The sequence below is a fragment of the Mobula hypostoma genome, chromosome 4 (genome assembly GCF_963921235.1).
Source record: "Mobula hypostoma chromosome 4, sMobHyp1.1, whole genome shotgun sequence".
NCBI lineage: Eukaryota > Metazoa > Chordata > Chondrichthyes > Myliobatiformes > Myliobatidae > Mobula > Mobula hypostoma.
Window position 1 is genome coordinate 139,416,042 of NC_086100.1, and position 10,049 is coordinate 139,426,090.

The 10,049-nt window shown below is 41.0% G+C and overlaps 1 protein-coding gene across 3 annotated transcripts in view; it reads right to left on the minus strand.

The window, feature by feature from the left end:
• mgst2 (microsomal glutathione S-transferase 2) overlaps positions 1 to 226 on the minus strand; it is a 76,898-nt gene extending 76,672 nt beyond the window's left edge. For 2 of the 3 annotated variants that reach the window (XM_063045072.1, XM_063045071.1), the window contains exon 1: positions 178 to 220. In XM_063045072.1, the coding sequence (XP_062901142.1) occupies positions 178 to 205 (28 nt within the window). In that variant the 5' untranslated portion in view covers positions 206 to 220. Of the gene's footprint in view, positions 1 to 177 lie in introns of all 3 variants that reach the window. The other variant, XM_063045074.1, reaches the window with a different exon arrangement.
• Positions 227 to 10,049: the final 9,823 nt, after the last annotated feature.

Genomic DNA, 10,049 nt, shown 5'->3' on the forward strand with positions numbered 1-10,049 from the left:
ATGAGCGGCTCTTTTCTTTTCCCAGAAAGTCGACCACTGGGACCACCCTACCAACTTGGCTGAAGTCCCTGGGGCCAGTGCTGCTCCGGAAACATGCGAGGAGCAATCAATACTCCCCGATGGTCCAGAGGGTTCACTTACTTCATGCGAACCCTCAGTATGCCTATGTGGTTTTACCTGATGGGCGGGAGGTCACGGTCTCCATCCGCGATCTGGCGCCCGTAGGACACTCCGTGGTGACTATTGACCCCGTACCCACCGATGTATGTACCCATGAGACACCGCGCACTCCAAACCCTACACAGACACCACACGACATTCCCATACCGGGCGCGACACACACGCACGAGGGATTACCGACGCCTACCTAACGTGCTGGCACCTCGAGTCAGGCCGGAACCAGCACAACCGCCATCGCCGGTGCTACGTAGATCACAGCGACGGACTCGACCGCCTGATAGACTTGACCTGTAAATATGCTTGTTTTAAATATTGTCAGTCACTTCACCCCGCGGGACTCTTTTTAGAAAAAGGAGGGGTGAATGTGGTAAACCATATATACGTTGTAACTGGGTTAGCTGTCTGGACACGCTCCTCTGCTGACTGCCCCTGTGGCTCCTTCCACAGATTCCTAAATAAAGGTGATTTCGCCTTGCCCCCTCCCCCTCAGTCCGGGGGCAGACACTCACCATGGAGGTCGTATTGTACAGCGAATAAAAACCTTTCGGTATTTTACCCAACTTCAGTCTTTTTGAGTTATTAATTGAAGGTGCTTCAAGTCCTGTCCCAACTGCTCCCAAGGCTACAGAGTGGACGAGACTGTTGTACTGGGGTGTGCACTTTCCGAGCAGAACTAGAAAGGGAATCAGTGTTTTTGTTGAGGTTTCTCAAACACAGCTGCATTACAAAGAACTCTGCGATCTGTAGCGTGTTCCCAAGAAAACACAAGCACACTGATAAACATCAACATTTCCCGGAAAATGATAAACTCTGTGCAAGCTACATGTTGCTCTACCCAAATTTGACTGTCTTCCAGTGTAAGGAACTGTTTACTCTGTGTGCAGAGATAGACTGAAGCTCGATTTAGCCATTGCAAGGGCTTGGGGGGGGGCGGGCAACAGCTTAAGGCCCTCCTCCTTTGGCATTAGGAGAGGCTTGAATGTAGTAAATTCTCTTGGGCTTACTACTCATGTGGAATAAAAACTGAAGTCGTGCAGATATCATGTAAGCAAATGGAATGTTATGTTACTTTATTTTTATTTGAGATACAGCATGGTAACAAGTCTTTCTCGCCCAACAAGCCCACACCACCCAAATATACTCATATGACCAATTAACTCGAACATCTTTAATGTGGAAGGAAACCAAATCATCCGAAGGAACCCCCACGGTCACAGGGAGAACGTAGAAACTTTGTACAGACAGTGACAGGCAGCAAATTAATGTATTGTTTGCACATTTTAGGAGAAAGAAACATTTGCCCTGGTCCAGTAGCCTTTAACATACATCGTTGCTGAACGAAAACCTATCAAACAGCTTTTTCGAAATTTTAAAGATTTTCTTCATCTTGGTCTTTTGACAGAGGAAGTAGTTCCTCCCTCTATAGCAGGGGTTCCCAACCTTTGCTTCTGCCATGGGCCCCGATCATTAACTAAGTGGTCCATGGACCCCTACTCCATATCATCAAATCTCTTAAACATCTGAAACTCAATTAGATTTGTCCTTAATCTTCTACTTTAAAATTATTACAAGCTTAGTACATGCAACCGATTTTCAAACTTTAAGCCTTTTGTCCCAATGTAATTATGGTGAATCTGTAGTCCAGACCTTGCAAAATCAGTGCATCATTCCTGTAAAGCAGTGACCAGTAATTATTTCATTTGTGATCTCCCCCAGAGCTCTGTTCCCCTACAACATCTTATTGTTTCTCCATTTTTAAGTGATTTTCATAAAGTGATTTTAATATTAGGGCTAAGCAACAAATATAGAATGGCACAATAATGTAACTTGTAAAGCTTCTGTCTCACAGTTCAAGTAGCAGAGGTTCAATTCTGACTTAAGATATTAGAATTTGCATTGCTGTGACTGTATGGATTTCCCCTGAATGCTCTGCTTTCCTCCAACTCCAAAGGTGCTGATTAGTAGGATAGCTGGCCACTGTTATAAGTCCCCAATGCACAAGGCTAGTGGTAGAATCTTAGGGAAGAATAGATTAAAGGAAAATTAGTGGCGAAATAGAACTTGGTGTAAGGTTACAACCAGTGGTGTCGACAGTTCCTTTCCTCCCGCAATACTGCTTGACCTGCTGAGTTCTCCCAGTAGATTATCTGTCTCTTGCTCCAGATTCCAGCACTGCAGTCTCGTGTGTCTCCAGTGTGGAAATAGAATTACTCAGCGAGTCTGTATGGACCTCAAGATATGGCGTCCTTCTATGTTTTTGATTTATTAGACATACGCCACGGAGTGGGCCCGCCAGCCCTTTGAGGTGCGCTGCCCATCAACTCCCCAATTTATATCTATTCTAATCATGGCCCTTTGAGGTGTGCTGCCCATCAACTCCCCAATTTATATCTATTCTAATCATGGCCCTTTGAGGTATGCTGCCCATCAACACCCCAATTTAAAATTATTCTAATCACGGCCCTTTGAGGTGTGCTGCCCATTAACACCCCAATTTAAAATTATTCTAATCACGGCCCTTTGAGGTGTGCTGCCCATCAACACCCCAATTTAAAATTATTCTAATCACGGCCCTTTGAGGTGTGCTGCCCATCAACACCCCAATTTAAAATTATTCTAATCACGGCCCTTTGAGGTGTGCTGCCCATCAACTCCCCAATTTAAATCTATTCTAATCATGGCCCTTTGAGGTGCACTGCCCATCAACACCCCAATCTAAAATTATTCTAATCACGGCCCTTTGAGGTGTGCTGCCCATCAACACCCCAATCTAAAATTATTCTAATCACGGCCCTTTGAGGTGTGCTGCCCATCAACACCCCCAATTTAAAATTATTCTGATCATGGCCCTTTGAGATGTGCTGCCCAGCATCACCCCCAATTTAAAATTATTCTGATCATGGCCCTTTGAGGTGTGCTGCCCATTAACACCCCAATTTAAAATTATTCTAATCACGGCCCTTTGAGGTGTGCTGCCCATCAACACCCCAATTTAAAATTATTCTAATCACGGCCCTTTGAGGTGCGTTGCCCATCAACACCCCATTTTAAAATTATTCTAATCATGGCCCTTTGAGGTGTGCTGCCCATCAACACCCCAATTTAAAATTATTCTAATCACGGCCCTTTGAGGTGCGCTGCCCATCAACACCCCCAATTTAAAATTATTCTAATCACAGCCCTTTGAGGTGTGCTGCCCATCAACACCCCAATTTAAAATTATTCTAATCACGGCCCTTTGAGGTGCGCTGCCCATCAACACCCCCAATTTAAAATTATTCTAATCACAGCCCTTTGAGGTGTGCTGCCCATCAACACCCCAATTTAAAATTATTCTAATCATGGCCCTTTGAGGTGCGCTGCCCATCAACACCCCAATTTAAAATCATTCTAATCACAGCCCTTTGAGGTGCGCTGCCCATCAACACCCCAATTTAAAATTATTCTAATCATGGACCTTTGAGGTGTGCTGCCCAGCATCACCCCCAATTTAAAATTATTCTGATCATGGCCCTTTGAGGTGTGCTGCCCATCAACACCCCATTTTAAAATTATTCTAATCATTGCCCTGTCCAGCATCACCCCCAATTTAAATGTACTCTAATCACCGGACAATTTATAATAACCAATTAACTTACCAACTGCTAGGTCTTTGGACTGTGGGAGGAAACCAGAGCACCAGGAGGAAACCCACACAGTCATGGGGAGATAGGCAGTGATGGGAATTGAACCTGGGTTGCCTGTACTGTAAAGTGTTGTACTAACCACAACGCTACCAATATAAATACTAAAATATCATAGAAGATGGTAATTTGAAAAAGCTGTTCAATGTAGTTCACCGACCAGCCATAGGCACTGAATGCTACTGAGATACCATTTCATTAGTAAAGGCCTGACAAACAATATAGGTGGAAGCACTTCATGTATTTGTTTGTTTAAACATCCACAAACGTTCTGTGCAAACACTCTATTTCACGAAAATCTGGAATTCTGCCATGAATTTATTAGGCACACTATGTCTAATGCAGTCTCTAATTTGTTTTTTGACCTGCAGTTTCAGTCAGTATATTAGTGTAATTGCTGTGATAGTTGATCTGTATAAGACACATCCGATCCTGCCTCCATACCCCACGCAGTTGGGTGTCTCCTGCCCTTTGCTATGATGTGTCCTGGTGGAGCCACTTGTTATTGGTCGGGCTTACCCTCTGTTGCAGATCACAGCAGCAGGTCTGTTCCAGTCATTGATGCTCGTGTTTCTAGGATGCTGAATTAAAGCATTTAAACCTGCTTAAACAGATAACCAATTGGCAGAAAACAGAGCAGAAAAACAGGGGTCAAAAACCTTAATGCATTTTGCATATTTATATGTAGATTAATCTATTTATGCATTTGTCAGATTAAACATGATGTAGTTAATGAGCCATTGATAGCTAGTGACTAATATACTGATCATTTAAGCGTTTAAAATATGGATTAATTCATATGGTCTCTTACTTGAAATTAAGACAACTACTGGTGAATTAGTGAATTAGGATGGAACTTGAGTGATTGATTAGTAACCAAAGCACTGGAGAACACTGGAATAGATGCAGCTTTGGAAACTAGCAACTCATCATTAACACATTTCATGTTAATCAAAGATACACTTAAAGTATTGAAAAACAATGACAAAAATTTATAAAGCAAGCCTGAAGTGAACAATAAATATATTTTAAACTGAAGCTCATCTTCCTGTTTATTCTGCATCTAAAGTAGGACATCATCTGTTTTATTTTATCATTCTAACAGTTTTGGTGTGACAACTTAATGACAGTCCAGCAATTTCACAATCTGTCAAAATGCAGAATTTCTTCGGCTGTTGTAGAATGAAACAAAATAGTTACTATCATTTTCAGAATAATATATGTACACTATTTTTTTTAATGTCTGTACAGTACCTTCAAAAGCAGGTTTCCAATAAGCTAAAGGTAGCATGGAAGATAAAAAGCAGAACACAATAACTGGTCCTTCAGCCAACTGTGTGATGCCAATCCAAATTAATACTGGAGGACCTGCACATGGTCTATTTCTATAAATAACTTACACCCAGGACTCACTATATTAGGTACTCCTGTACACCTGCTTGTTCATGCAAATATCTAATCAACCAATCATGTGGCAACAACTCAATGCATAAAAGCATGCAGACATGGTCAAGAGGTTCATTTGTTGTTCAGACCAAACATCAGAATGGGAAAGTAATGTGATCTAAGAGTCTTTGGATGTGGCATGATCATTGGTGCCAGATGGGGTGATTTAAGTATCTCAGAAATTGCTGGAAATTTCATTAGAGACTGTTCTGCAGAGAATGGTGTGAAAAATAACAAAAAAACATCCAGTGAGCATCAGTTCTATGGGTAAAAATACCTGGTTAATGAGAAAGATCAGAGGAGAACGGCCAGACTGGTTCAAGTTGGCAAAAGGCTACAGAAACTCAAATAACCATCTGTTAAAACATTGATGCCCAGAAGACCTTCTCTGAACACACACATGTCAAACGTTGAAGTGGATGGGGTACAGACCACAAACATGCACTCAATAGCCACTTTATTAGGTACAGGAGGTACCTAATAAAATGGCCACAGAATGTAGTCCATATCTATAAACACTGCTAAGGTTATCCTCACCTTCTCTAACATCACATCTCACAAACTACTAGTCCTTCCTAAGACTAAATTTTCAGTAGTTGTACCAGAATACAAACATACCATAAAGAAATACAGGAAATAAAACTCATGCATTGATTTGAGTTAAAGCTCATGCCTGTTGACTAACTTCTCTATGTGAAACAACTTGCAAGATTATTCCTCACATAGCTTTCTTATAAGAAAGTATGTATAACCTAAGACATAATGCTATCACTATAGAACGTAGAACATAGGACAACAGTACGACATGAGAAAAGGTCCTTTGACCCACTGTACCAACCATGAAACCAATTTAAACCAAACACATCTGTCTGCACATGGTCTATATTTTCTATCCCATGACTGTCCATGTGTCTGTCTAATTGCCTCTTAAGTGTTATTATTGTAGCTACCTCCACCTCTTCCCCTGGCAGCACATTCCAGGCACCTATCATTCTCTGTGTAAAAACATTGCCTCACTAATCTCCTTTAAACTTTCCCCCATCACCCCAAAGCTATGCCTTCTCGTATTTGCCATTTCCATTCTAGGAAAAAGACTCCATCTATCGGCCTTATCTAAGCCTCTCAGAATTTTATATATATGCCTATCAGTTCATCTCTCAGCCTCAAACATTTCAGAGAATTCAAGTTTGTTCAACCTCTCATTATACCTAATGCTCTCTAAACCAGACGCCTTCAGTAGCATTGCCTAATTCCAGTACAGTTGTCGTGAGAGAAAATGCAATGCATATCACAGTGTGGGAAGGACATGATTATGGAGTATGATGTTACTAGGGGAGACAGATTTCTTCCTTAATATTCTTCTTCTTCTCCTTCATTGCCGATATACAGCACATGACAAACCACAGCTGCTTTCCCCAATTACGTATTTGCTCTTCTCTTAAAAAATATACTGTAGATCTTATATGTTTCATTATGTTTCAGTTTTATCCATGCAAACAATTATACATTCTTCTGTGCTTTATCCAAGAAATTGTGTTTGAACATACACCTTGACAATGAGGAGATCTATCAATCAATGATGACGTCATGATCAACCTCACTATGTCACTCAAAAGCAAAACCTGCAGATGCTTGAAATCTGGGGGGGAAAGGGTCAAAATGGCATCAACTGCAGAGGGAGAAACAGAGTTAACAGGTCAGAAGGCTTTTTTGACCCGATGCAGGCCTCTGCAGAGGCCACCTGTCTTGCTGAGTATTCCAGCCCTTTCTTTCTTACTTCCTCATCATTTCTGACTCTCTCACCGTTCAATGTTTATCACAGGAAGACATAAAAGGGAGTCAAAATTCATATAAGATGTCTTGCAGTTTCAGTGCATCCCAAACTAATTAACTATATTTAAAGGGCATTCATTGCTTTGGTGGAGGAAATTGGTAGACCAGATAGTCTATATTTTTAGTGATGTTAGCTGAAAGTTTAATATTAGAATTATAATCCCTAATGTTCATGGAACATTTGCATCTGAGTGTATGGGCAGCTGACCTTGATCTAATATTCCATCAAATGAAATTCAGGTTCAGATTAGTTTTTGTCATATACACCAGGGTGCAACGAGATTCCTTGCTCACATAAAGCATACAGAATAAACTGTAATAATAAATACAACAATGAGGTCAAAAGGAATGGAATGCTGCAAAAAATAGTCATACAAATTGAGGTACAGCAAAAAAGAAGCTGAAGTGACAATTACAGAAGAGGCAGAATTAAGGGCATGAAAATGTGGCAGCGAAAGAGGACTTAGTTATATATCCATTTAGAATAGTCCTATCAAGACACTCCATCAGCAGCCCCTGATTACCCTAGCCCAATCAGGGGACAATTTACCATGACCAATTAACCTACTAACTGGTACATCTTTGGACTGTGTGAGGAAACTGGAGCACCCAGAGGAAACCCACACATTCCATGGGGAGGACGTACAAACTCCTTACAGGGGACACTGGGATTGAACTCCCATCCTGGTCTGCAAACATTGAAGATTGCAAATTGCTCTGGGACTCTGCTGAACGTGATGTCAACCCATAACCTGATTCAGCTGCATCATCTGACCACTTAAGCAATTGTGTTGCCAACTTTGCAAAATGCTACCAGGTGCGAACAGGATCCATTATCTGATTTAAAGCTTAATTAAAAAGGAACCAACTAATTGGAAACTATCCACCACGGAAATAAGCACAATTTCACCCTTGTAGTCTTTATTCTTTATTATCTCTTCTCACAAATCACAATACAATGTCAATCAGGACTTGATTTCAAAGTTCATTATTGCCTCCTAAGTTTCTGCAATATGTTTTACGTTAGAAAGTTTTTAATTGCTATTTTTAAATATCAGTTGTGCTATACTTAGATGAGAAACATAACCCATTTTTTAAATGTAGCTATACTTAGTAGCTTAGCTGCATGAAGGATGGGAATGAATGAAAAAGATGGGACTTTGATTGGCAGCCTGACGTTTGACTTCAATGTGATGGCACAGCAGCATTTCCACTTTCAAAGAAAATTGAGGCAAAAAAGGCCTCCCCACCTCCCCCCATCTTAACTGCATTTTACAGGAGACCCATTGAGAGCACGTTGACAAGGTGCATCTCCATCCAGTACGGGAGCAGTCAAGCGTTGGACCAGAATTCCCTACAAAGGACTGTGAGAACAACTGAGAGGATCATTGTGGCCTCCTACCATCTATCGGGGATACTTAACAGGAGCACTGCATATGCAGGGCCCTTAGTATTATTAAGAATCCCACCCATCCATCTGGCATCCTCTTTGACTTTCTACCATCAGGCAGGAGACTATGATGCATAAAAACAAGACTGGTCAGGATGGGAAACAGTTTCTTCCCCCAGTCCATTAGGCTTCTGAGCTACTGCATCGTATTCAAAGTGTCATTAGTTCCAGTACAATATTTAACATTAATACACTTTAGTTTGTTATTTATGTGTGATTCATCTGTAAATTTTATCCTTACCTTCGTAAGTACTCACGTGTTATGTGGACTACAGTGCTTTACACCCTGGTTCGAAGAAATGTTGCTTCATTTCGATATACATTATATACATATATGTAGTTAAGTGATAATAAACCTGACTTAACTTGACTATGGATGATACGTAACACAGTAGATGGCTACTCTGAGTTGGAGGCCCATCTGTGTGTGTGGAGGCGGTTGGGGGGGAAAGGGGTTTATTTTGTTGTTGTTGTCTGTTGTATGTTGGCTGTGTGTTGTTCTGCTGAGAATTGTGTGCTTGCTGTGTTGGCTCTGGAATGACGGCTGACACTAGCAAGCTGCCACCAGCATTTCCTCAGATGATGTTGGTTACTGATACTATATTTTTCAAAGTACACGTGAGTATAAATAAATCCAGTCTAATCTAACCAAGACCTCAGCTGCCCTAAGTGAAACTTCTGAAATAGATAGGAATTTTCCTGCTGTAATGTAAAACATGTACCTTTTAAATAAGGGCAGTAAAATGGACCATCTTAATCGCTTACCCAATTTCACTTTGTATCACCTTATTCTCCATAGATTGTGTGCTCTCTTTACCTATACAGTATTACTGTTATGCAAAGAGACCAGGGAAGCTAACATGGTTCTTCTTAGTGTCAGGGAAGTTAAGGGAAGATGTAATAGAAGTGCTCAAAACGACAAAGAGTTTTAATTGATTAAATAAACAGCTCCTCACAGACAGAAGGGGTAGACCCAGATTTAAAATATTTGGTATAGGTAACACAAGGGATAATATGTATTCAATGGCATGAGCTGGTGATGTTCTGGAAGGCATTGTCTGAATGGATGATGAAAACAGGATTGTAGGGCACAAGGAAAAGTGTGCAAGGACAATGTGTCAAAACAATGAAATGGGATCAATAGGATCAATAGGAAAGCTCTTTCAAGAAGTCAAGATCGGCACAATCTGTCAAATGGCCAACAATGATACAGTCCATCTTTATAATTTCCGTAGTACAAACACTTAAATGTGAAATATTTGCAGCAAAGCACTTTGGGGGATGGTACAGTGGTGTGAATAGTACAGCTGCAGCCTCTCAGCTCTAATGACCCAGGTTCAATACTGACCTTCTGTGTGACATTTGCACATTCTCACTCAGATCATGGGAGTTTCCTTCAGGAGACCTCACAGACATGCTATTAGAAGGTTTATTGGCTCTGATAAATCTCACCTAGT